This window comes from Phaethon aethereus (assembly GCF_964289735.1).
Source record: "Phaethon aethereus genome assembly, chromosome: 1".
Lineage (NCBI taxonomy): Eukaryota > Metazoa > Chordata > Aves > Phaethontiformes > Phaethontidae > Phaethon > Phaethon aethereus.
The window spans coordinates 119,252,519-119,279,566 of NC_138575.1; the positions used below are offsets into that span (position 1 = coordinate 119,252,519).

General features: G+C 40.6%; 2 protein-coding genes across 2 annotated transcripts in view; both read left to right on the forward strand.

The window, feature by feature from the left end:
* The window catches only part of MORC3 (MORC family CW-type zinc finger 3), a gene marked incomplete at both ends in the record, with an annotated part of 6,188 nt that extends 1,250 nt beyond the window's left edge, over positions 1 to 4,938 (forward strand). Inside the window, 3 exons of the mRNA XM_082013940.1 lie at positions 119 to 944; positions 1,408 to 1,571; positions 4,785 to 4,938. Of these exons, the coding sequence (XP_081870066.1) occupies positions 119 to 944; positions 1,408 to 1,571; positions 4,785 to 4,938 (1,144 nt within the window). The remainder of the gene's footprint in view (positions 1 to 118; positions 945 to 1,407; positions 1,572 to 4,784) is intronic.
* A 3,485-nt stretch (positions 4,939 to 8,423) lies between these two features.
* On the forward strand, positions 8,424 to 26,539 carry CHAF1B (chromatin assembly factor 1 subunit B; the record flags this gene model as incomplete). The annotated part of the gene is made up of 13 exons (XM_081997681.1): positions 8,424 to 8,549; positions 12,407 to 12,539; positions 13,285 to 13,402; positions 14,940 to 15,043; positions 17,284 to 17,380; positions 19,101 to 19,185; positions 20,193 to 20,286; positions 20,908 to 20,977; positions 21,057 to 21,148; positions 22,631 to 22,793; positions 23,942 to 24,364; positions 25,863 to 25,954; positions 26,418 to 26,539. 13 exons carry the CDS (start codon positions 8,424 to 8,426, stop codon positions 26,537 to 26,539), a joined length of 1,719 nt encoding a protein of 572 aa, XP_081853807.1.
* Between the last annotated feature and the right edge of the window lie 509 nt (positions 26,540 to 27,048).

Genomic DNA, 27,048 nt, shown 5'->3' on the forward strand with positions numbered 1-27,048 from the left:
TTTCTAGTTATTGAGTGGTAGTTTTTAATAGCACTTATAGAAACACTAAACATAGTTTGGAACATGACTTTGCAGTATTTGAGCAATACAATAATCCATTTAATATTTTGCTTCTCAGTCTTAAGCGGAAGACACCTAGTTCCGTGACATCTATGTCTTTAAAGACACCTCGATTAAATGACAAAATGTTCAACAACCATGATGATGATGAAGATGTCATTATTTTAGAAGAGAGCAGTACTCCAAAGCCTTCAGCAGATTCTGATGTTCCTGCAGTAAAAACGGAATGTATTAATTTGGACCAAGAGGAGAAGCAGGAAGAAAACTGTGATGTCAGAGAGCCTTGCAGTGCAGCTACTTCAGAATCAAAAAGTGAGCAGCTGAACTCAGCAACACAGACAGAGCTCCCAAACTTAGTTGTTAAAAAGGAAGAGATGGAAGATGACACAGCTATTGAAGTTCCCAGGGCAGAGATGGAAACCAAACAGCACAGTGTTAATGATGTTTCTGAGACATCTGTAGATCTTGGAAATGAACTGAAAAATCAGCTGCAATTATTAAACAAAGAAAAAGAAATGTACCAAAGCAAATGTGAAATATTAGCCAAACAAGTAGAAACACTGGAACAGAGGATTTTAGAAATGAATAATAAGTATGTAAAAAAAGAAATGTGCCATCAGTCAACTGAGACAATTTCTTCATTCAAAGAAGAAAATGTTCATGAAAGAAGTTTGGCAGAAGTGACCATTCTGTATGAACAGGCCTTAGCAGAAGTAGCGAAACTAAAGGAACAGTGCAGTACCCTGCAGAACTTAAAAACTGAATGCAGCAAGTGTGCTGATGGTGAAAATAAGAGCGAGGTAGATGAAATTGCTGTGCAACTAGACGATGTTTTCAGGCAACTGGACAAGTGCAGCATTGAGAGAGACAGATATAAAAGTGAGGTATGTTTGTTAAAACTGTGATACCCTTCAAATTAACAAATAATTTTAATTTTTTTAAATGGGTGTTTCATAGCAGTTCTAGTATACAATATGTTGTATAGTTTAGTCCACTAACTAACCAAGACACCTCAAAAGGGGGGAGAAGTACTAAATTAGCCTAGGAGCTTCTAGTTTTTTGCTTCCATAGATAGAAATAAGCAAACTTGAGAGAGACTGCAAGGTTCTGAATGGCTTCGACTTCAAGACGAGATAGTCTGAGCAGGCTTAGAAGGGAGCACACACACAGCAGTTCATCTGACAGCTGGTTATTTTAAAGCAGTTTGTCTGGGTTGCTGTATCTTAAAATCTCACTGAAAAGTTAATTAAAAGCAGTCAACTTAAAGTTAAAGGGTTTAAATTTGTAAGTTGTCTTGTCCACAATGATTTTATGTGATATATAAAATAATTTTTATGTATTTGCCAGGTTGAACTACTAGAAGTGGAAAAAAATCAAATTGCCTGTCAATGTGAAGAACTCAAAGCAGAAATCGCACAGTTAAAAGCTTCAATTCCGCAAGCAGTTAACCGTGCAAATGATTCTACCACCAGTAACATAGAAGACTCTGTAAATTTTTCTGATGGAGAAAGGTATCAATTTTGTTCCTTCTAGACTATATTTCAAGCCAGATTTTGGCTGGCTGATTGTATCTGAAACATCTTGGTGAAGGTCATGTCTGATAACCATATAATAAAATGTTATGTTTGGAATTCTTTTCTACTGCCTGTGACTCCTAACTCAGTAACATTTTTTTTTTATCAAGTGGTTTACTTAAATTTTTTTATCATTTAAGTATTTGTGTGAGCAGGGCTGGCCATTGCACAATAGAATGCCATACTGAGACATCTTAAAATATCAAAAATGTTACATAATTTCTAGACATGATTTGCAGAACAAGGAGGGAGAAAGGAGGCAGGAAAGAGGGTGATCATTAGCTTATGCTGTGTAGATGAACATCACTTTTATACTCTATTTTTCTATCTTGGATCAATAGTACTCTCCTGAAAAGAGTTTGGGTTTGGGTTTGAAACTTACCTTTCCTGTAAGAACTTCTTGCTGCAGACCAATCCTATGGAACAAAGCTGCGTCCAGAGTGTATCTTTGAACTAAACAAGGGTTTACACTTACAAATAGAGAGCTTGTAGCTCTTGATTAATAGAAATAGCAAACACACAAAAGAACTACACATACCAGATAGAAGCAGGGATGAGCAGTCCAGCAGGAATATGGGCATACTGCCTGGGCATGCAGGATAGAACTGAAAGCCAGAGCTCAGCTGGAGTTAAATCCGGGAAGGCCTGTGAAGGGAAACCAGAAGGGCTTCTGTAAGCACAGTAGCAGCAACAGGAGAACTAAGAAAACCGGGCTCAGTGGAACAGGTGCCTAGTAACAAAGGGCATAAGACGTGTGACAGACAAATCAAGGTACCCAGTATCTTCCTTACCTGGGTTTTTACTGGTAATGTTGCCCTCTGGCTGCCCAGGTCCCTGAGCCAAGTGGTTATCTTGGGGGTTGAAGTATTACTTGTAACAAAAGGTGACTGAATTAAGGGACACCATTTAAGCAAATTCGATGTACGTAAGTCCAGATGAGATGCATCAGAGGGAGCTGGCCAACTGATGGAGAGTTGCACTTGAGATAGTATTTCTAAAACATGGTGGCAGTCAATGTTCCTGATGCCTGGAAAAAGGCAGTTGTCATGGCTGTATTTAGCAGGGGCAGAACTACAGGCTGGTCAGTGTAGCCTCAGTCCCTGGGAAGACCGTGGAGTAAATCTACCTAGAAGCTTCCTGCAGCCCAATGATAGTCAAGGTGGTTAGGAACAACCAACATGGATTTACTAAGGGCAGATTGTGCCTTTGCAGCTTCATTGCCTTTTACAATGAGATGACCAGCTCTGTGGATCTTAATTTTAGCAAAGCTTTCAACATGGGCTGCCATAATATCATGATAGCAAAGTTTGTGAGGTATGGGTTGGATAGGTGGAGTAGGAGGCAGGTTATACAACTGGTCAGACTGCTGAGCTCATGGATCAATATCAAAGCCAGTAATGGTTAATGCTATCATTAATGGCCTAGATGACAGAGCAAAATTAGCTCAGTAAATTCATGATGACATCAAATTGGAGGGAACAATTGCTACTCTGGAGGATAGGGCTGGTGTTGAGGGACCTTGACAAATTGGAAAAATGGGCTGAAAGAAACCTCCTGGAAATTCAACCAAGGCAACTGCGAAGTTCTGCAACTGTGTTGGAAATACCTCATGCAGCTGAACAAGCTGAAGTCTACTCATAGGAAAGCAGCTCGAAAGAAGATGGCCTGTGATGCTGGTGGACTAAAAGTTGAATGTGAGTCAGCAGTGCACTCTTGTGGTGGGAGAACCCAGTGCCTACCAGGCTATATTGGCAAGAATTCAGCCAGCAGTTCTAGAGAAAACTTCTTCTGTACTCTCGGGCATTCTGAGACCAGACGAGGACTATTGTGTCCAGTTTGGGGCTCCTTGGTATGTGAATGACACTGGCATATTGGAGCAAGTCTACTGACAGGCCACCAAGATGGGTAGGGGCCTGGAGCATCTGGCATAGAAGGGGAAGGTTGACAGAAATAGCCTTACAAAGAGTGGGTTTACCTTGAAATCCTATTGCTCTCTTTTGCTGCCTAATGAGAGGGTATAGAAAAGATGAAGCCAGCCTCTTCTCATGAGCACAGTGATAGGATGAGAGGCAATAGACACAAGCTGCAACAAGGGAAATTCTGTTTAAATATTTGAGAAAAAGTGTTCACAGCAAGGATAGTCAAACCTTGAAAAAGGGACCTGGGGAGATTGTGGAATCTCAAATCTTTTCAAATTTTCATCTTTTCAAACCTCCATCTTTGCAGATTTTCAAAACACAAGGAGGTCCTAAGCAACCTGATCTGAGTTAACCCTGCTTTGAATGTGTGTTGGAGGAGAGTGGGAGAATGGGTTGGTTGACTTCCAGAGAGCCCTTTCAATCTAACTTTTCCTGTGGTTCAGTCTTCCCTTTATCTGCCAGCATTTCATTTTCTTATAGCATCTAACTTGTGCTCCCTAAAAGAACTAGCAAATATATGCAGGACTTGTAAGTAACTTCCACTGCAAGTCCTATTGGGATATGATGGCACTGTGAAGACTGGCTACTGGAGATGGTAAGGGAACTGATGGTAGTAGGAAATGCTCAAGAGAAGGGGTGGGTGATTTGGAAGCAATTTGATCAGGAAGAAGACAGAGCAAGGGGATCCAGGAAAGAAAGCATTTTCCCTGTAACTCTTACCTTATTTTCTCTTTGTATTTTAAAGCCTTTGGACAAACTACTCTTTCCTGCCATCTCCTCTTCTCTCTTCCTTTTATCTTCTTTTGTTCCCATAGGTGGTAGTAGTTTGTGCTTCTAAATGTTTAAAAATACTGGGGTTTAATATGGTTTTGAGAAATAAAAAGGTGGTGTGGGATAAAGGATTGTGCCAGTGCTTTTTTGCTAACAAATGAAAGCATTCAGAAATATTTCTGATCTCTTCTGGGAAAGGCAGAATTCAGTTTAGCCCTTAGTATCTCTTTGACACTAAGGGAACGTACACCTTCAAGATTAAAGCTAGAGAGACTCACCTTTGAAAAACTGATAGATTTTGAAATTCTCTTGATGCAGCTTTAACTGCATCAGTTTTTTGATGGTTTATGGAAGTCATGTATGGAGCCTTCCCAGTATAGAGTATTAGTCCAGCTTTGTTAAAGTACTGTGTATTTGAATGTAAAACTTCACCTGATCATATCTAATTATTTCTTCACAGCCTGAAACTACGTTCTCTTCGAGTGAACGTTGGACAACTTCTGGCTACAATCATGCCTGATCTAGACTTGCAGCAAGTAAATTACGACATTGATGTGGTAGATGAAATTTTAGGACAAGTTGTAGAACAAATGCATGAAATCAGTAGTACTTAAGATTTTAGCAGACTCTTACTTGATCTTCCATTATAACCTTTGTGTAGGTTCAAAATTGTATATACTGCTTCTTCATTTTATCTATTTGACATAGTTTGATGAATAAGTGTATATACTCTATGCATTTAGATGTTCCCACAGATGCAGTGGGTGTGATCTCACTTCCTCTTAAAGGAATGCTGTCAATATCGACCAACCCTGATGTACTTAATTAAGGATTTTGCTTTTAAAATGTATTTGTAATTAAATTTGCAAATATTTTTATTATTAGGATTCTGAATACTTTTCTACAAGAGTTTTTTGTTGACTTTTGATCTTATATAAGCATTAATACTTGCAAATATTTCCTCTTCTAAAATCTAAGCAGTGGAATATATTAAAAATGCAAAAAAGAGCTTTCCTTGATTTCTTTCTCAGAACAAACCTTAGTAGTGTTGTTGTATACTACAGTATTGTTTCATTGCTCTCAGCAATGTATGTTGCATTAATGGGATAGAAATGTACCTAGTAGCTAAAAATGTTGGCCATATATGGGTAATACTTGTGTTTTACTACCAAAGGAAGAAAAATTCTTTAAGGGTTTTATCCTGAAAACTGATGGTCTTTGACTCCCTTTTGGATTCTTTGATGTCATTAAAGAACATTACCTATACATAATTTTGCAGTATAAACAACTCCGTGGGATACGGCTAGAATATTTCCTGATGGAAGCCACATGCCTGTTTGTGTCTTTTCTACTTGATTGTTGTTCCCTAAATCCAAGAACCTGTCTGTATTTGAGCACACTCAGAGGGATCTACCCTATAATTTCCATTTGAACACAGTGGTGCTGGTTCACAAGCCCAGGTATGTACCAGTACACAGCTTCAATGGTCAGATTTCTCACACAGCTCTTGCCTATTTTTTTCCAAGTCAAAGGCAGCTGGTGGAATGGGAACCATCCTGGTGGACCATTAGCGAGAACAAGCTGGGGTGGCATATCCAAAGCCAGGACAGGAGTCCTGGGCAACTTCTGCTCTGCATCGAATGCCGCCTCTTGAGATGTTGAAAGCCTTTTTTCAGGGAAGCGCAGCACTGAACAGGATTGACGCAGAGGTTCTGTGATTTGTATACAAATGCTTATATATGTTATCTCAAAAAGCAAATTGTTGCAGTACTAACATATAGTCTGCTTGGAGTCTTTCAGACTGAGATATGAGGGTCCTAAGAAGTTCTGAAACTTCCCTTCCTATCAGAATGTATCATGCTGAGTACAAACAGGTCATACTACTAAGTCCTTGATTAACTAGTTGAGTGAAAGTCCTTTGAAAAGGAGGCATATTTCCTTATCCTTGGTGGTAACTACTACAGAGTGAGCTAAAGCTGAAAATGTTCAAATATAACTTGTTTATGCTATCTTAAAAGTTTACACAACTTTTATTATAGGCAAGGTAGGGGAGTACCTCTTCCCCTCCCCCCCTCCTTTTTTTTTTTTGGTAAATTTTTTACAGTGACTTTTAAGCCACTAGTTCTAATGCTTATGCAAAAAATTCCTGGAAGAAATGGTACCAAGAGAAATTGCTGTTACAGTGGTGACAGTATTCTCAGCCAATTGCATGTTTTTCTTTTGAAGTCATCAGGAAAAGAAGAAAGGTGGCAAAGATAGTAAATCTGCCTTTTTTACTCTGTGGTGGTACTTGTCATCCAAATGGTGATCAAGAAAAATGGTTCTTGCTTTTTAAAAAAAAAAAAAATTAAAATATTTTAGAAATCATGAAATAGTGTTCAATATGTTCATTCCTAGGAAGTGTCTTTTTTTTATAAAGCCAACATTTTTGGCTTTTGCACTGGTACTGTCCTGATTTAATTAGATATGTTCCCTTTAGCTGTAGTTCAGGCAGTTTCTTTCGATGGACGGTATTTCAATTTTAAGATGCTGTCTAATTGATATGACAATAAGGGTAATGCAATACTGTTGTACTTTATAATGGATAAATTGAATGTTTGATTTTTGAAGAGGTGTCTGTAATATAACTGTATGACTTTTTAAAAGTTTATATTTTCCAATTATTGGTGTGTAGTTTTCCCTTTCTTAATCATTATTTATTATGTTTCATCAGACTCTAGCTGAATTTCTTGTAGACAACTGGCAAAATATAGCATATGTCTATATTAAAAATGGAAAATTTACACTTTTGAGAACAGTGGACTAATGGAAATGGTTTTTATTTACTTGTGAAAAATGTATTTTTTGTAAAAAATAAAAAGATAAACAATGTCTAAATCTGAGTTTGCAGGATCAAAACTTGTACGCCATCAAAGGCAATGGTTTTGTTTATAAATAAATGCTATGCAGAACGGCCGCTGTTTCTGGCGTGTTTGAGGTGTGGGGTCGTGCGGGAAGGCCGGCTCGCTCCCGTTTGGGACAGAAGGCTTGGGCACCCCAGGCGCGCCCCATGGCGCCCCGGACCAGCCGGCCGGCTCTGCCCCCACCGCCCAGCAGCCAAGCGGGGCGGGGCGAACCTGCTGCCCACGGTGCGACCGGGGAGGGCGGGGCGCGGCGGGGCCACCGCCTTCCCCCCCCTCCCGCCTCCGGCAGGGGACGCTGCCGCGCCGCCGGGCGCCTTCCTCAGCCGACGGCGGGCGGGCTGCGCGCAGGCGCGGGGCGGGCCGGGGCGGGAAACGCGCGCCCGCGCTGGAGGCCGGCCGGCGCCGCAGGTAGGGGCTGGAGGCTCCTCGCCCCGCGCGCGGAGCCCCTCGGCGTCCCGCGGTTGCGGCGGGGAGAGGAGCCGCCGCGGGAGCTGGGCTTTCCGCGAGTGCGGAGCCGGGGTACGAGGTAGAGGCGGCTTAGCTTTAGCGTTCGGCGGGCCCGCCGCCAGCCAGCGCCTTGGGTTTCGTGCGGCTGATCCCCTCATGGCGCCGGGGGTGCGAGGCCCCCCCCGAGGCTTTGGTGAGCGGCGGGGCAGCCGCGGCCAGCGGTGCCTCTGCTTTCCTCCTTGCCTCCGCCGGGGCCTTCGTGCCTTTCCTTTGTTTCGGCCTCCCGTCGGCGCTTGGCCGTTGGTAGGGAAGCAGCGGCCGCCCGGGGTCTGGGTGGGTGGGTGCGCGTAGTGCCGGCCGGGCGCTGTTCGGCGAGGGCTCGCCCCCGCTGGCAGCCGGGCTGGGGCAGGGCCCGGGCGGCCGGGGGCGGGCAGGCACCCGTCGGGGGCTGCCCCCGGGGCTTGCCGTTCATTACAAGCCCGCCCGGCGCTGGGTGTCGCCACCTTTATAATTCCCCTGGGAGGCGTGGCGTTACTGCCCTTCTCCTGCAGTGCCCAGGCTGTAACTTCTAGCCGCAATAAATCCTAGTACTTAAGAACGGCCTTCCTTAAGCCACCTTCCCTCAGTTTCTGCAGTGAAACCGTTACGGGATCTGTCTGCCGTGCTTGCAAAAGCTGCGCTAACTTTGATTGCCTTAGCCATAAGAAAGAAGAATTTATCTGGTGTTTGCTCTGTTTCCCTCAGCAAAGATGAAGGTTATCACCTGTGAAATAGCGTGGCATAACAAGGAGCCCGTTTACAGCTTGGACTTCCAGCGTGGAGCCGATGGGAAGATCAATCGACTGGCCTCAGCCGGTGTGGACACAGCTGTTCGGGTGAGGTTCAAACCTGTTTGGTTTGGGTTCGCAGCATGTGCAGAGCATGAAACGGCTTGTTATCCGAGGTTGGGTTTGCGGCATGTGCAGAGCTTGTTATCCCAGGTATGAGATTATTGGCCAGGACGTGACACCGGTGGTGGATGGTTTGGGGAAAGAGTATGAGATTGTACGACTACATACAGAATGACTGTTCCCCCTGCGTGCTGTCCATAACTGCTGCTGAGTGTTGGACCGTTATTTTTAGAAAATTACCTGCATTGACTGCTGGGTGATATTCCTGAGTAGTAAATGCTAACCTAGGGCGCAGTCTTGTGGGTTAGTGAGAAACGAAACATGTTCACCAAAATTGAATTTTATCTGCCATTTTATAAGTAGTCAGCAGTGTGAGACCTTTCTAGAGCCCTTTTCACTCAGCTTCACGTGCAACTCTCCTAAGTAACTGTGTACTGGTGTTAGCAGTACGACTGAACAACAGTTATTCTGTTGTTCATACTTTTGAGAACCACTTATGAAAACCTTGAATAGCACAAGCCCCAAAACATGGGTCTGCAAGACTCACCTTTGCAAAATCTGGCAATTGTTTAACTGTCTGCCAGATTCTTAATGCATGTGAGGACTGTCCCCTTTGTTCAGTGATCTCTTGGTTTCTCTAAAAGCCTTAGCCCTAGTTGGAAAGCTTTGGGAAACTGAGTGCACTGGGGGAACCGCATTCTTTTTATCTGCATGTTAGTCAACTCCTTAAAGTTGGTGGACAAGTGAGGCATAATTTTCTTTGCAGAGAAGTACATTGACTCGATTTTTTAATTTATTTTTCTATTAACAGCTTCTTTGTATGGAAGGTAGACATAGCGGCTGGAGTTTTTCTGGGTCACCCTTAGAGCTCTTCTAAAAAACTGACACGTTTGCTGTGTTTTTTGGAGCTGAGAATGAAACAGAGTAGGTTACCCATCATTGCTGGGCTGTTCCTTTCATGTTTGAGTTCCTGTAGGTTGCTGTGGTATCTGGGCTTGGTGGTTTCCTGTAAAACATTGGTTTTGTTTGTTTACTAAGATCTCTACTGCTAACCTTTCAATTTGAGACAGTTCCTCAAATTCATCCTGCAATAAAGAAGGGTTCCAACTTGGGACCCTCCCTGTGCTCCTTAGTAATGAACTCCAATGCGAAGAATTCCTGTAGGTTTTCTGCTATGTGTATTTGTCTGTCTGTCTATTTATCTGTCTTTGCATGGTAATTTTACATTTTAATTATCTTTTGGGCCTGCTCGTGTTCTGTCAGGCTTTCATCATCTGATATATTTGAAGAAGAAATTAAAAATATTGTCATAAGGTCTCATTACATGTGGAATAGACACAGACAAAGAATGAGGTTTTCTATTGTATTGCTGCTGCATTTTTTTCCGAATAGGGAAATGCTCTCTTTTAGCAGAGAATTTGCTAATATAAAGATCAGATCTATACTTAGAATTTGGAATGCCTGGATTGGATCCAGATTTGTTCCTCAGGGTTCTCAAAGCAGTATTTTGTGGAATATGCCTATATTTGTTAATGTATTTATTAGCAAATTATTATGAATGGTAAACTGCTGTGATATGTGCATGATTGGAATGCCTTTTTCTTTTGGAGATGATAAATGTCATTAAAAATTAGGGTTTAACTCCAGTAACTGCAGCCAAAACTTTTCCCTTCATCACTGGCAAATTGACTTCTTACCTGACAGTGTGTGAATTTCAGGGCATTTGGCTGTATGTGTAGGTTACTGAATATATATTTAAGTCATATTTATAAATATACATGTTTTAGGGCCAGAAAATTTTCAGTGTTCTTTGACATAAAAGATGCTACTGCTATGTCTTCTTTCAGAGGACTGTTGCATAAGGAGGGAAAGCAGGCAAAATTACAGAGGTCTTTATTCAGGCTCTTTGCTTCATTGTTTGGTGTATTTGTATCAAGACCTGGTTACTGGTTTGGGTTTTTTTTTTTTCTGAACTGAATTACATCCAAGGGCAGATTTATTTGAAACACCTCATGGGATTTAGCTATCGGTGGCCTTAGTCCCACGATATAGGGACATAAGAGTGTCGCGCTCATTGCTGAATTAGCTCACAAGTAGAGCAGTAGGAGTGGTGTGACTATGCCCTGCAAAATCAAGAACAAGTGGGATCAGGAATTCCTTAAGCCAGCATTCCTGGAAAAATGTCCACATCATGCAGTTGCCTTAATGTTGTGGTTATGATCAGTGGGGAACTGGTATTATTTTAATTCTTGCTCAAATAATCTGTTTGAAACCAGTAAATCCATTTACCTTCAGGGTATATTGCAAAACTCTTCAACTTGCTCAGACTTCTAAAGGGAGCTAATACTGTTGTTTTTCTCCTATAATAATTAAGGTTTTTTTCAGACTGTTACTATTTGTCGTTGATGGATTTGTTAACAAGATACTGTAATTCCATACTATTGAATCATTGTATTTATAGGCTTGTCAAATACCCTTGAAGCTAGAGATTATCAATGAATGAAGAGAGAATGATGGCATGTGTTTGGTTGGGTTTCTTAATTTGTTGGAAATACTCAGTAATATGTTTCATCAGACAAAAAATACTGCAATATAAATACAGCTTGTGGTGGGTTGACCTTGGCTGGCCACCAGGTGCCCGCCAAGCCACTCTATCGCTCCCCCTCCTTAACAGGATGGGGAGAAAATACAATGAAAAAGCTCATGGGTCAAGATAAGGAAGGGAAATCACTTACTAATTATTGCCACGGACAAAACAAACTCAACTTAGGGAAATTATTATTACTAATTGGCAATAAATTAAACTAAAGTAGGATAGTGAGAAATAAGAACAAAACTAAAAACACCTTCCCTCTACCCCTCCCTTCTTCCTAGGCTCAGCTTCACTCCTGACTTTTCTACTTCCTCCCCACAAGCAGCGCAGCGGGATGGGGAATGGGGGCTGTGGTCAGTTCATTACACTTTGTCTCTGCCACTTCTTCCTCCTCACACTCTTCCCCTGCTGCAGCGTGGGGTCCCTCTCACAGGAGGCAGTCTTTCACAAACGTCTCCAACATAGGTCCTTCCCATGGAATGCGGTCCTTCACGAACTGCTCCAGCCTGGGTCCCTTCCATGGGATGCTGCCCTTCAGGACCAGACTGCTCCAGCCTGGGTCCCCCGCAGGGTCACATGTCCTGCCAGGAGCCTGCTCCAGCACGGGCTTCCCATGGGGTCACAGCCTTCTTCGGGCATCCACCTGCTCCAGCATGGGGTCCTCCCCAGGCTGCAGGTAGAGATCTGCTCCACTGTGGAGCATCATGGGCTGCAGGGGCACAGCCTTCCTTACCATGGTCTTCTCCACAGGCTGCAGGGAATCCCCTGCTCCAGTGTCTGGAGCACCTCCTGCTCCTACTTCTTCACTGATCTTGGTGTCTGCAGGGCTGTTTCACATTTTTCTTACTCTTTTCTCACAGCTGCTATGCAGTGTTTTTCACCCTTTCTTAAATATATTACCACAGAGGCACCACCAGCATCACTGATGGGCCAAGCTTTGGCCAGCAGTGGCACAAGTATTAAAGCCAGCTGGAACTGGCTCTGCCTGACATGGGGGCAGCTTCTAGTGTCTTCCCACAGAAGCCACCCTTGAAGCCTCCCCCAGCTACCAAAAGCCTTGCCACATAAACCCAGTATGCAGCTGTAGCCCGCAGAAGGAAAATTTGTGGTGCAACTGCAGCTTTAGCCCTGAAATTTTCAGATAATAAGTTCAGAATGACTGCCCAAAGATTAAATTGTGGATTACTGAAATGGTGCATATATGCTACATCTTGTTGCTGAAAACTGCCTGTAATGCTTTTGTAACTAGATATGGAAAGTGGAAAAAGGACCAGATGGAAAAGCAATTGTGGAATTCTTGTCCAACCTCGCCCGCCATACCAAAGCAGTAAATGTTGTGCGCTTCTCTCCAAGTGGTGAGATCCTGGCATCTGGAGGAGATGGTGAGTAATAATGCATAATATAAAGAAGCTATGTTTATGCATCTGGTGAGTGAAGGGGAAAAAAAAAAAAAGAGTACAGGAACTTGTTCGTACCCCTTTCACACTTCCAGCTTTAGACTCACATATACCCTCTGATTGTAATTAGTAAATGTATGTCCTGCAGTTCCTAAGTAACAACTTCTCATTGTCTGTGTGTCTGAGAGGCTCTGTTTTCTAGATATAAAATAATTACTATTCCCATTTTCCACATGGGGAGGTTGAATGGGTTACTTAGTGTCATACTGGGAAGCTGTGGCAGAATTTGTAAATTTAGGCCTGTCTGTCCAGGGCCACGTGGGTTCTTCAGTCATGGTAAGGACAGCTTTAGATAGGCCTGTGCTCCATGAGACTGAGCTGAGCGTTACCTGTCTCAGTGGAAGATTTTCAAAAGCCCGAAGTGCAGAACCATAGCCAGCTCTAGTCAAAAGCAGATTGAAAGCTAAGCACTTAGCTCTCATCTTACACCTGGGAATCTTAATATTCTTTTTTAGTAGATAATTAAATAATTTTAAAAGACAAACATTGATTCAAATCAGTAGCTCAGGCTAGAGGCTAAAGCAGTCTAGCACCTACTCTTCCTGACCACAAGATAAGAACTGCTTTCCATGTGTCTTAAGTGAGATAATTGTAATGTTGAATTAAATGTAATGCGAGCAGGAAAACGGAGAGCAGGAGAGAAGGAAGCTTTCTATTATTTCTTTCACAGATGCTGTTATTTTATTGTGGAAGCTGAATGATAGCAAAGAATCAGAACCATTAGTTTTTCAAGATGAAGATGAAGCTCAGCTCAACAAGGAGAACTGGACAGTTGTTAAAACTTTAAGGTAGCTTAATATTTGATGAGTTTGTTTTCTGTTCAGTGCATTTCATTCCGCAGTGGCTTTTATCACCTAGTACAGTCTTCTGTTCAGTGTATGTTGAACTTCATTGCTCTGTAAAATGTGCTTGCTCTAATATTCATCCTTTTATTGTCTTTAACTTTTCTTTTTATACAGTGCCAACCTACAACTTCTGTTAAGGCAGAAGATTAGGCATTTATGTGACATAACTGATGTACTCTGAAATTGGTTCCTGAGATTTGCAGTCACTTAAAGCTTAGCACAGAGATATATAAAGTAAAAGTGAAGCTTTATTTACTAGCATTGTAGTGGAAATTTTGATGGTTATTAAAGCAAAAAGCATCAGTAGTTTAGATGATTCATGCAGTTTTGACAGATGATAGCTGTGACCAATCTTTTTCAACTAGTTCGTTTTAATAGTTGAAAATCTACTAAATTACACAGCTTTTGTTTCAAGTGTACAATGCTTAATAAAATATACACATCATGCGTGCCTGCTAAGACTAAGTGAGTATTAGCTGATATTGGCTAAGGCATCAAACCACTGCTGGCAGTTGGAATACAACTGTGTTCTGTTCTCATTCTCAGCTGAAGTCTGAAAGAAATCAGTGGTTCTGGACTCTGAAGTACATTTTGGATGTGCAATATGTATAATTCTGCCTTTCTGTGTAGCATGTTAGAAGTTTTGATCTCTATCTGTCTATACTGATAAAATCACTAAGAATTTACACATTTACAAAAAATAAATAACTGCTATCCGTAACTGATACATTCCTTGCAACTGCTGAGGTTTATCTGAGAACAGTTTCAAAACTGCTAGTGGAATTGCATGGAGAACCAGCATGATCCTTTAGGAACACGAGAGTTAATCTCTCAAAGCAAACAAACTCAGTCCCCCTTCCCTAAATTTGGTGTTGCAAATATTTATTATTAAATTTACCATGCTGTATGATAAGTCTTCAAACAAGAAGCAATACAGATTGTTTTTGGTGGAGCCCTTCTAGGTGGTTATGAGTATCTTGCAACGTTTGTTCAACTGTATCTAAATCATACTTAATTTTCTGTGTTTCATGTGGTTCAGCTGAGTATGCACGTTTGTTTACTGCTTTTATGAAACCCATAAATATGCAGGAAATTCTCTTGAATAGTGACACTTCCTAATCGCTTAGGTGTAGTGTTTTATTTTCTGTTTGTGCAAATCATAGAAATGTTCATTTGCAGTTCTCTAGGTACAAATTCATAAATGACTTCAAATGCGGAGTTTTCATTGTGAAAAAAGACCTGTAGAAAAGGCAGGCTTACTTTGAATTGGAAGTATGATGTGCTTTTTTTAAAATGTTCCACCACCTTCTGAATGTGGAAGTTTTTTTAAAAGCTGAAAGTCATGCTGTTTGTTTTACTTCAGTGGTACTTTATTTGCCTCTGCTTTTTTTTTTTTAACCTAAACATGCACAAAACTCATGTTTACAAGCAGCTGTTAAATTTTAAATGAATAATTGGTTTCTTCTCTTCTGTTTTCTAGAGGCCACTTAGAAGATGTGTATGATATTTGTTGGACCTCAGATGGAAATTACATGGCATCTGCTTCTGTAGATAATACAGCTATAATGTGGGATGTCAATAAAGGTAAATGCTACGTTTGTCATTTGTGGCTCCAGTCCTGATGGAAATGTCTCATGGTATTTACCAAAAGAGTTGAAAGCATCTTTTTTGTGAGAGAGCAGTCCACTTAATTGCTAGAGTTCTGGGATTGTGAGGCAGATAGCCCAGCATATAAAGATACCCTCAGGCCAGCAAAATTTACACTTAAGTAATATCTTCACCTTGGAGTGTTCAGGAAGTAAACATCATCCAAACCCTGCCCCCCCGCCCCAAACCTCCTACACAAGCATCTTGTATATTATTTACTCCACCCCATGCCCCAACAAACAAACAAACAAAACTTGACTGGCATCGGGTAACTAACTACCTAGGTCAAGAATGGGAAGCAGGCATAGGATACAGGCTCTGTTTTGCAAGATGGAAAACTTTTTTTAGGCTCCTTTCAGCAAAACACTTCTGTTCATGCTCATCCCACTGCAGTGGGATTGCTTGTATTCTCCAAGAAAGGCCTGTCTATAGAAGTTCTGGTAGTACCCAGATAGGTTAGGTTGCTTTACAATGGCTTGATGTTTTTTTATTAGCAGTGTAGCCATTACTTTCACTTTTATAATTTAATGTGGAAATACTTAACTTCCTCTAAAGTTAACCCTTTGTCTCACATCTCTAATATTTAGTGTCTAATTAAGAAAAATAAAGTAGAATACAGGTTAGTTTTTCAGTGCACGCATACATGAAAATACAAATGTTCTGCTGCTGGCATTTTTCATGTTCTTGGTTTGGGTGCTTAATCTCTCTCCTTTCCAAAAGTCTTTACCATAAGTACATGAATGTTCAATTAAGAGTATGTGTGCTCAGAGCATAAGTATGTGAAGGCACACTGTGGCCAAATGTCTCTTGCATCTCGGACTGTTTGTAACAACTTTGAAGGGACTTATCTATTAGAATTATTACTAAAAAAAACTGGATGGCCTCTTAAGCTGATATATTACTTAGATGTAAAGTCTTCCATTCTCACTGCTTGCTTTTAGAATGCAACTAATGCCATGGAGGGCATTTTGTCTTTAGGCAGAGAGACAGCTAGTAAGTTTGGAGTAAGAAGCCACTACTGGAGAATGTAGGTTTTGTGATTGAAGTTGTAGGTACATTGAAGGAAAGAGTTTCAAGGATAGCTTCCAGTAATACCCAGGTTAAAAGCTTGCATGGTGTTTAAAAAAAAAAAAAAAAAAGGCCAGAAGAAAATTAATAGTAAAAATCCATAGGGATGTTCAGTACAAAGAGAGCATCACTTGCTTAAGAAGTCTTTGAGGTACAAACTGTTGGCAGCTTATAAGGTATCCCATAGAAATACCATTATGTGTTTGGTCTGTTCTTATACTCTGGCATTTGTTGTTGTCCACCGTCTGAGCCAGAATACTGCAACAGAAGGGCTTTTGGTATTATGCAGCATGGCCTCAACTCTATTTGTGTCATCTTTTTGAAGAGCTATTGTCTTTGAAACTTGACAGCTTAGAGTATTTCTTTGCAATAAAGCAACACTATACTAATAGGAAAAAAAAACCAAACCAAACATGTCCATAGTATTCAAAACATAGTATTTCATGAGGTTTTCTGTAGCTTTACCTCATCACGATGCTTTGGATCTGAGACGTTCAACTGTGGAACACCAGTGGGGTCAGAGAGCTGATGCCTTTGAGATATCTTCATGACAGAGTAAGCTGTGGAAGAACGTGAGTTAGCACTGCTGTAGAATTGTTTCTGAAAGCTGCCCATGTGTGTAGTGTATTTTTTCCACTGCCTGCTCAGCAGAGTAGGTGAGTTTATACAGCCCTAGATAGGAGAGCCAGGCTATCTAGCCTCAGATGAAGTTACGTTTTAATGCTGGAATTTCTGGCTCAGTGTTCAGCCAAATTCAGTTAGGTGTTGAACAGCTAGACTGGCTGAAATTTTTCTAAATCACAAAGGTTTTGAAATACCTCAGGTTTTGAAATATACTCATCTTGCATGTTTAATGCCTAAGCCAAGCTGCTTATCTGAGTTAATTTGTAGGGAACAAGCCTTAAATGGGCATGTCACAATTTACTGTACTTGTGAAGATTCTAGAAATAAAGCAACTGTTTCCAATATTCTTATCAAGTACCATCAAGTTAACAGTTTGTGTGCTTAAAAAATTATTTTGAAATGTTTTGTCTTGTTTTATTTCTGAAATGAAGAAATGTTTTAAAATACATTTGAATTTAGACTCTGGAAATTGTTTGTAATTTCAGGACAGAAGGTTTCAATATTAAATGAACACAAGAGTTATGTCCAAGGAATAACCTGGGATCCTCTAGCCCAGTACATTGCAACTCTGAGTTGTGATAGGTGAGCTGTTGGTCTAAGTGTTTTGCCTTAGTGTTCTTTCTTACTTGAGGATGAATTAAAAGCAAGTGGGGATGGGATAAATGTGACTTTTAATTTTATTCAGATTGTTCTGTAAGAAGGTTGATGTGAAATTAAAATGATACTTTAGTTAATCTTTTGCTTGTGGTAAGTGATTCCTGAAGTCTGAGTGTCCGGTCTAAGCAGCAAATAAGTTTACGTAAACTTCTGTAGAAATCTTTTCAGGAAAAAAGTTTTCATGGTATTGGTTATTAGAGATACCATGTAAATCTTAAGAGTGCTGCATTCTCTGGTTGTTAATGAGCTAAGAAGTTCATCCTTGTCATTTTACAGAAAGCTATAAAAAGGTTAAGAAATCAGTTAAAAATGTTTTTCCACTGATATCTTTCTTTTTCCCTCTTGCTCCCTCCGTCACCAACAGTTTTGTAAGTGATGTCATTGGGAAAGCAAAACACACACTTCATAAACTTGGCCCTTGTCAGAACTTTGAGTTAGGCTTAAACTGTTTAGGGCATGTGTGCTGCTCTGAAGGGGTTCGCAGCTGGCTAATAAATGCATGTCATCTGGCACCCGCTGCAAAGAAAATTGCTGTAATAGTGGAAAAGTAGTTTTGATTTAAGATTTGCAATAGGCTCAGAAAAGTGGTAAGTTAATGGTGACCAGGTCATTATGAGCCTCTGTCTTCTGATAATCCGTTATGTGAGATTTGTGTGTCTTTATTAAAATGAACAGCAGTGAAACTCAAGTAGTAGAATGATGCACAAGTTTTTCTTAGAGTGAAGTTGCAAGCAAGGGCATGAACTGACCTGAAGAGGGGAAATCTCCCACCCCCCTCAGCTTTCAGGGGTTAGTTCAACCTTTTCTACAAGGTTAGTGAACAGCATCAGCTCAGCGGGAGTCTAACAGCACCCAGGCCAGTTGCCAGGACTGGGCACTCCACAGCCCAGGGTGGGGAGACCTCTTCCCTCTTTTGGCAGACCAGCTTAGCTGTATGACATCCAGAGCCAGTAGTTCCACAACTGTCTCAAGCTGTCTGCCACAGCCTCGCCTTCTCCATTCTCTTCCTAGCTCTGTCCAGGAATCTTTGGGAGCTGTTTCAGCACACTAAATCAGCAGAAAGCTGTCCGGTTTTTGTGTTAGGTTGGTTTTCTGCTAGCCTAACGAACCGACATAACTCGGCGAAGGTCAGAGCTGGCAAGAAAGGAAGGGGTGGTGGGATGAGCAGTTGGGTTTGCTCAGGCTACCTGCTGTTTGAGCAAGTCAGGCCTGTCAGGGGAAGCAGGGGAAGTTCCAACATTCTGTACATAGACATACTCCAGTTTTCATTTATTTCAAAGGAAACTGAAGCATAGAGATGTAGCCAGTTGTCTTTGAGGTGAGTTCCCACTCCACAGGAACAGACTGGCTACTATAGCACAGGTAGGAATGGCGTGGCCATTCACTGTCCACCGATTCCCTCACTCCTCCACAAATGCATATGCTGGTACTTCGCAAACCTTATTGAGACAAATAATTGTCAGTGATTCCTTGGTTATTTAGCTATCAAAATCCATCTGGTGGTGTCTCATGAACAGAGTTATAATTAATGTGTGATTGTCATTTATATTTGGCAGCCCTGACTGAGAAGTGAGGTGCTGTAGCACTGTGTGAAACTTAGGCAAAAGCAAGATGTTCGTAGCTAACTGTGCTCTCCACCTCGTAGGGTCCTGCGGGTGTACAACACGCAAACCAAGCGTGTAGCATTCAATGTTACCAAGATGCCATCTGGATCAGGAGCTGAAGGAGAGGTACATTGTTCTGCTACTAATGGTACTGGAGAATGCACTGGGTGCTATTTTATATGAGTTGTTCCATTCTATGAAGCCAAAGGGGCAAATATTTTCCATTCAAGCGATCTGTATATCAGATGTTTTTGTCTCTCTCTCACCTTTGCATTTCATAAATAGAGACTGCTTCGGGTTTCCTCGAACATTACAGAAACGACTAAGAAAGAACACTTGCAAGTTCAGCTGCTTGAAGTAGTAACACAATGTCTTTGGTTGTAACTGTTAAAAATAGTGTGCATAGTGAATTCTTAATAGGAAAAACTTTAAACAAGTCTGTCAGTAACTGTAAGTTTATTAATGGATAATACACAACAATAATACTTTAAGCATTCATCATTTCAGCAGCCTGAAATTTTCAAAAAGCTAGTCTGATTTCTAGGAAAAATATGAATTAGTGAAAATCTAGTAAATTCTCTCTAACCCTAAGAGGGAAAACAAAGAGTTTTTTTCTGCAAACAGTTCTAAGGGATACTAAAATAACACCTCCAAGCTGGCTATAAGCTTTTTAATTCCTTCTATTCCTTTTCTTTTTTTTTTTTTTGAAAACATTTGTAATGGTTTTATAGAGAACAGGCTTGAGAGAGGGTGTTCTGCCATTATAGAAGTTCTCTTTAAGCCTTTAACACTAGAGTTAAAATTAAATGCCTAAGGAACAGGCTTTTATGTTGACTGTTAAATAATGTTCTCCAGGTTATTACTATTTTTTGATTACTGGTCTAATGTGACTGCTCTTGGAGTGTTTTGATTAGTAGCTGAAGAGGAATCAAGGACTATTTTTCTTAGCTGTGAAGAATTTATAGCACAGCAGAGGGTGAGTTCGAATTCGAAGGAGCTGTGGTTTTTAAAACATTTATCTTTTATTTAAAAAGTTCTGTCAGGTTGGATTGTACAACTGGACAGTTTTTCTCACTTGAATTCCAGCTGACACGTTCTTGGCACTTTACACAATCATATTTTCAATGTTACAGGCTAGGAGCTATCGGATGTTTCATGATGACAGCATGAAGTCATTTTTCCGCAGGCTCAGTTTTACTCCTGATGGCTCCTACTTACTCACACCAGGTATGTGAGAACGTGTACTATAACTTACATTGTATTTATTGTACTCTAGTTTGAATGTGCATCAAGATTGCTTTCAAACTGCTAGGGGGTGCTTATTTATCTTAATTATGCCATTCCTCATTCTTCCTAGTGAAGAAAATAGAGACTGCACAATACTCTGCTGTTAGCAGTCCAGAACATCAACTTTCTCCTGTGGTAAAAATACATTTATGGCATTTTTCTGAACTGAAACATGTAAATTGCAACAATACAGCTCTATCTAAATAGAAATGAAGAATAATGAGTGGTTTCTTTTGACTGGTCTCTGTATCCTTCCTTAAGAACATTCTGCAGTCATAGTAAAAATAACATTGCAAGAAGGGGATCAGTTTGCCCTTATAAGCACTGCTTTTGGAGATGTCTGGCAACATCAAAAAGCAGCTTTGTGGGGGAAGTATATAAGGGAAACAAAACCAGCCCTAAATAAATATTTGGGATGCCTTTTTAAGTTGTGTTCAGATTGCACAACTCTTGCCCAGCTGACAAGCCTAATTCCTGAGAAATAGAATGTTTATGGACATAAAGTGTGCACTTAGTACCTTTTTGAGTTGATGAGTAATGTTTTAACCTTTATTTTTGCAGCTGGCTGTGTTGAATCAGGAGAAAATGTAACAAACACCACATATGTTTTCTCCAGAAACAATCTTAAAAGGTAGAGTTTAATAAGATCAAAATATCTTTTTATTTAAAAAAAAATGCTGTTTTTTTGAAATACTGATTCTTTATAAAAGGCCCGTGGGTCACCTGCCATGTCCTGGAAAGGCAACTCTTGCTGTTCGCTGCTGCCCGGTCTACTTTGAATTGAGACACGCATTTAATAAAGGTACTGTAAATCCTTTAGGGAGTATGATTTTACAGCAAATATGTGAAAAGGCCAACGTGGCTATTTGCTATTCTCTGCCCCAGCCTTTTAACATTCCATTAAGATAGTGTTGTACCACATCTTAGAAGCTGTTTCCTGATTCTAAGACCCTGAATTCACCTTAAGTACCTTGTGAGTAGCTTTTGATATAGGGGATAAATGTTCTTACTTGGCCTCTTAGGCTACAGAAACACTGTTTAATATTTTTCTTTAACTTTTAACCATTTTGTGTGAGTAAAAGTAAATAACTTGACTTAGCACTAAAGGAGTGACACAGTGAAATATTTTGTGTTAGTCTCAGCTACCCACATCACAGAAGCACCAGAGAGTTGGTATAGTTTGCAACAACCATTGATGTTTATTCAAGGAAGCCAATCCTGAAGCAGTGCTGGTGTTACTGGCCAGAACAGGAGTTCTGAGCTCGGGAAAGAATTGTATGAAGTTGCATGAGAACTTACCCGGAGATTAAAACCCAGCCTTATTGTGAGACCAGTGGGTCCAGGTGTGTTTATATTGTAACAAGACTGGTCTTACTCTGGTGAAAAGGCAGAGCTTTGCTCCTTTCTTTAGAGGGTCAATTTATCGTATTCCTTGCGGGATTTAGAGATTACCTGTTACTGTGTCTGTATTTTCATCATAATATTTAAATCCACTGTAATGGTACATTACAAAGTAAGGAGGTGAGTGTCTGCTGTTGGTCTCTGTAGCTCCTCTAAACAGTGTTTAGTTTCTGCAACATACACCCAGAAAAGTGAAAGTCTGTGGTAGTCTAGAAATCTAGAGATTTGAGTACCTTACATAATGTTAATGGCCTGTCTGGTTTAGTGCATAGCTTCCATAATCATCACAGAACAGAACAGGAGCTCTATATACTAGGAATTTCTGAAAGCAGCTAGATAGCACTCCGATTCCAATGGAAGTTGGAATAATTTGGCCTTACAAAGAGCTAATGTTGCAATGAAAAGACTAGCTAGGAGCTGAACCCAAGATAACGCAAATAGAGCTAAATCCATTGTTTTGACTGAATCGTACAGAATGTAGATACAAATATACAGAAATTTATTGTGACCTTGATTTACACTGTATCCTAAGGTGTGTGTGTTTGTACTTTTATACTAAAGTGCATATGAACGTGCTGAAAAGTTTCAGTTGAAAAAATTTTACGATCTTTGTAAAAAAAAATAATAGTGATCCAGATGCATAAAGCTTCTGCCAATTTCTCTGTCTTAAGCTAAGACAGTAGAGGGCAAACTTCAGGCAACAGAAATATTAGTCCATGACATTAAATTTCACATTTTATAGAAGTGCTGTCTACTCAGCCATTGTCTTGATACTGATTAATAGTGAAATTTTTATTTAGATTCATGACTAAGCTAGTGCAGTTACTACCTTGCAATGAATACAAGAAAGAATTCTGAATGTGGTGATTTCTTTGCATTCTAGATGAAATCAGTCAGAAATCGGCTCCTGCTCTATTTAATCTGCCATATCGATTGGTGTTTGCTGTTGCTTCAGAAGACTCTGTGCTTTTTTATGATACTGAGCAGTTCTTCCCCTTTGGTTACGTTTCTAACATACATTATCACACCCTGAGTGACATTTCATGGTAGGTAATTGTTATATTGTTAAGATTTGTTGTGATGGAAGTGTCCTTTTTACATGTTGAAGTTCTGCATGTCTTGACGCTTGCTTTATTTTTATGTTTTGTTTATGACACACATGGTCACTGTCATCGCAGTGTCTGAACAGCAAGATGCCTCTTTCTTGCTCTGTAAACTGGAGAATTATGGTTCTTTTATCAGTTGGGAAACAAGGTGCAAGCACCCCAAGGACAAGCAGATGGACATTTTAATGGAAGCTAATGTCCTGGGTACCCATGAAAAGTGCTCATTGTTCGGGCAGCGTAACTAGTAATAATGAAGTTATTCGGAGGCTTTGGAGGTCATCTCTCTCAGCTCAGGTGTCTGTATCCTGGCCAAATTCTGCTTTATCTGCAGAGTTCTGCTTAGCGGTTCTTCATGTATGGGACAAAGTAATTTATCTGACTTGATGTGGGGAGTCAGAACTGGAGCTGCAAATTGAACCCAAGCCTTGAAATCAGGATACACCTCTCTGCTGGACAAGGCTTCTTCTCTCATGTCTTTTTAGCCTTTCTTCCTCTAAGCTGAGGACCTCTTGGAGGCTTCTTTTTCAGGTTATAATTGATGCTCAGACACTGTGAAAACCATTGTGTGCCAGGAGAAGGGGAGTGGGAGAGAGTTGAAAATCAAATGGTTTTAATCAATGATAGACATTATCTGGTGAAATGAGTGTGAAGGCCCTGTTCAGGTGAGCACCACGGTGATTCTGTGCATTGCCTCTACTTAGCACAAGGAGCACAGCTAAGGAACTTGAACTGCTCTGCTGGTCTGAATGAGGAGAGTTCAGCAATATTTCAGAAACTGTGAGCGAAGATTTGTGTACCTGCAGTTGAACCATACTTTGTGCCAGCTCAAGTGCATGCAGATGCTGGCAGCAGCATATTACAGGTGATCACAGATGACACCAGAGGGATTAAATCAGATGCAAAGGCCAGAATTGAAGATCTTCTGTTCATTTGAATTGGGTGGCAGTCACTTGACTGAAGTTTTATTTAAATGTACATGTACTTGGGGAAGGAAAGAGGAAAAGACAGGTACAGTGTGTGTTATAGATGGGGAATAAGGGTTGAAGAAAAGTTCTGACCTTTACTCTTAATGGAAAAAAACAATCCAGGTCCAGCGATGGAGCCTTTCTTGCTATTTCTTCCACGGATGGATACTGTTCATTTGTTACCTTTGAGAAGGGTGAATTGGGAATACCACTGAAGGAGAAGCCACAGATAAATGTCAGGACTTCTGGTGCAACTGAGAAGAAAGTGAAAAAGAGCCAGTCACACAAAGTCATTTCCCCAGGCTCTAGGCTGACAGAGGGGACTCCTCCCAGCAGGGTCACTGATCCCAGCACTCCAACTCTGCAACCAAAAACACCCACAGCTGCTGGTAAGGACTTGCTTTCCACATCTGTTGGCCTAAGAAATATTCCAGTCTCATCCCCAGATGAGAGGAAAATCAGCCAGCCAGCCAGCCAGAGCACTAAAGTAAACCAGCCCAGGAGGATTACTCTCAACACTTTACAAGCATGGAGCAAGACGCCAAGGTGAGATTTATATTGCTGTTTCCAGTCATAAATATGAAGGCCAAGACAAGCTGTGCTTGTGCTACATTTAAAGGGTTGAGGTTTAGACATAAATTCCCAGCCCTGTGTCATGGTGGTAGCTGTTTTGACATGGAACTTTTGTCAAAATGTCAAAAGGTCAAAATGTCTCCTGACTTCTGAATGTACAGCTTTTATATTTCTGTCTGAAATGTGAGGCAGTAGCAAAGCTAACCTGACCGTTACACCTTGTCCATATGGCAGCAAAAGGTGTATGTCTTCAGGTCCCGTTTTCTGTACACAAATGGTACCTGAAGCCTTCAGCTGACAAGGACTATTTAAAGTCCCTTCTGACAAATATTTTAAGAAGTAAAGAGTGCGAGTCTAGAGAGACCGTCAGTGTGCAGTCACGGGTGTGGACTTAATGCATTGATTGAGGTTATTTCCTAAGATCTAGATGTCTTTAGAAATTGCCCGTAATCCATGTATTGATGGTCACACAGCCTGCAACGTACTATCTTGAGCTGGTGTGCAACAATAGGGAGACAGTCGTGCAAACAGAGATCTTGACCTTGTCAGCAAAACAAAGCCACTTTATAATTAAAGGAGTTTATTAGAATTTCTTATAGGAATGCTTTAATGTAGGTGGCTAGGGAGGAAGTGGTGAACAAGAAAGCAGGATTCTGGATTTCATCAACAACCACAAAGAAAAATCTTGGACAAGTTTGTTTCAGGATGATGGCTTTCTACACACGGATGTTCATCTCTACTGGAACAAACAAGTCAGAGGGTTGTAGGTAGTTGAAGCTGACTTTTGGCTGGAGGGCAGTAGGGTGACTGATGGAGTTAATTAATCTTTTTGAGAGAGATAAACTGTATTTAAACCTATCATAATTATTCCATCAGTGTCATCTTGTAGTAGTATGCATGGTGCTGCCTGTAAGATTATTTTTTAATGGTTTAGTTAATCCTCCACTACTCTCGTGCTTACGTGCCAACCAGAAGAGATTTAGCAGAAGAAAACAGAAAATGTGACATAAAGAAAGGGCCTTTCTTTTTTTTCCCCCCCTTACACTAACTGTTAGTGGACCTTAGTGGGCAAAAGAATTCCCTAGAGTTTTATGAATCTAAAGCATTAACATGGACAGGGCTAGCAGAGGTAACTGGAAGCCTTATCAGGTACCAAGAAACAGGGTAAAATCCTTGCCTTTGCAGCCAGTCTTAATTTTAAAATATTTGACCAAGCTGCTATGCTCTGAAAGTGAATATCCAGCATTGTGTCACATATGCAAAAGTACTTTCTAGTGAAAAAGCTGAATAGTGGTATTTAAAATAATTCTGTAAAAAATGCTCAATTCAACATAAGAAGGAAAAAAGCATAGTAAAATATATCTACCCTACATCTAAATTTAACTGGTTCTATCTAAAGTAAATCTTTAAATAAAGTACTTGTGGAAATGGTGGCTTTAAAAGCATTTCAACTGTTTCTGCTCTTTTAAAGGAGAGTAAACTTGATTCCACTTAAGCCAGATACGCCAGCCTCTGCATATACAGATACAGTTTCTATACCTCCTTCCTCCGAACAGGAAAATGGTAAGCTTTTGTGGCTAGTAATATCCAGCAAAGTCGTTTGACAATCAGTTCTTTCCATTATAGACTTCTGGTTTAAGCTATAAAGCTCTTGAATCAAGCACAAACCTAAACCTAGTTGCAGGTTCTAAAGCTCCTTCATTGTCTTGGTCTTCAAAAAGTGCTTTTGCCAATATGAAATGCGTTCTCACTGCGGTTGCTCTTGGCCAACTGCTTGTGTGACAATATATCACTACAGTTTTTGTGGTAATGGGTGCATTAGCTGACCTGAATGTAACATCTTCCAGGTCATACTGGTGGGTTTTAAAGACCTTTGTACTTTCAGCAGATCATTGTTTAAGATGCTGCACTCTCTCAAACCAGTTTCTTTTGAGAGTGCTGAATTGTTGGTGAATTCAGCAAACCAATTTACTTTCTTAATCTGGCTTTACTTAACTTAAATTATTTTCTTATCTACCTGTTTCAGAGGGGCCATTACCATCTGATGACAGTCTCCAAAATCCCCCAGCATCTAAACGTCCTAGAACTGAGGAAATGTCTCTTCCTACGTCTGCTGAAGATCAAATCAGCTGCGATTCAAACAAATAAAGACTAAGCTTTTATTAGACTCTACACAGTCTGAAGGCAATGTAGCTGTATCTGAGAGTGCATTTCTTTTTGCAAGTGTTAAAGGCTCAATTCCTGACTGAAGTACCATATGCATATTTGATGTAGTGCTGTGAAGAAAGAAGCTGGTTGTAGAAGACAACGGGTTTCAGGAATGTAGCTTTGCAGAAGACAAAATAGTTGGGAAGTGACTTCTAAGTGCATTTCTATTTCTTGAAGGCAGCATTCTTCAAGAAATGCCACACCTTAAGGAAATCAGGGAAATCTGGGTATTGAAAAGCCATACAGTAACCTAAGAGTCTCCATCAGAGTCCCTAAGCTGATGTTTATAAACTATTACGTCTTCCAGCAACCTGTCTGGCAAAAGAAAGAATTTCTAAGGACTTAAATGCATTCATAATGATTTGGTATGGTTTAAGACCAAAAAACCAGTATCATTCAGACATCTTGGCTTACGTGTTTAGCGATGTGCAAAGTAATTCATGCTCACC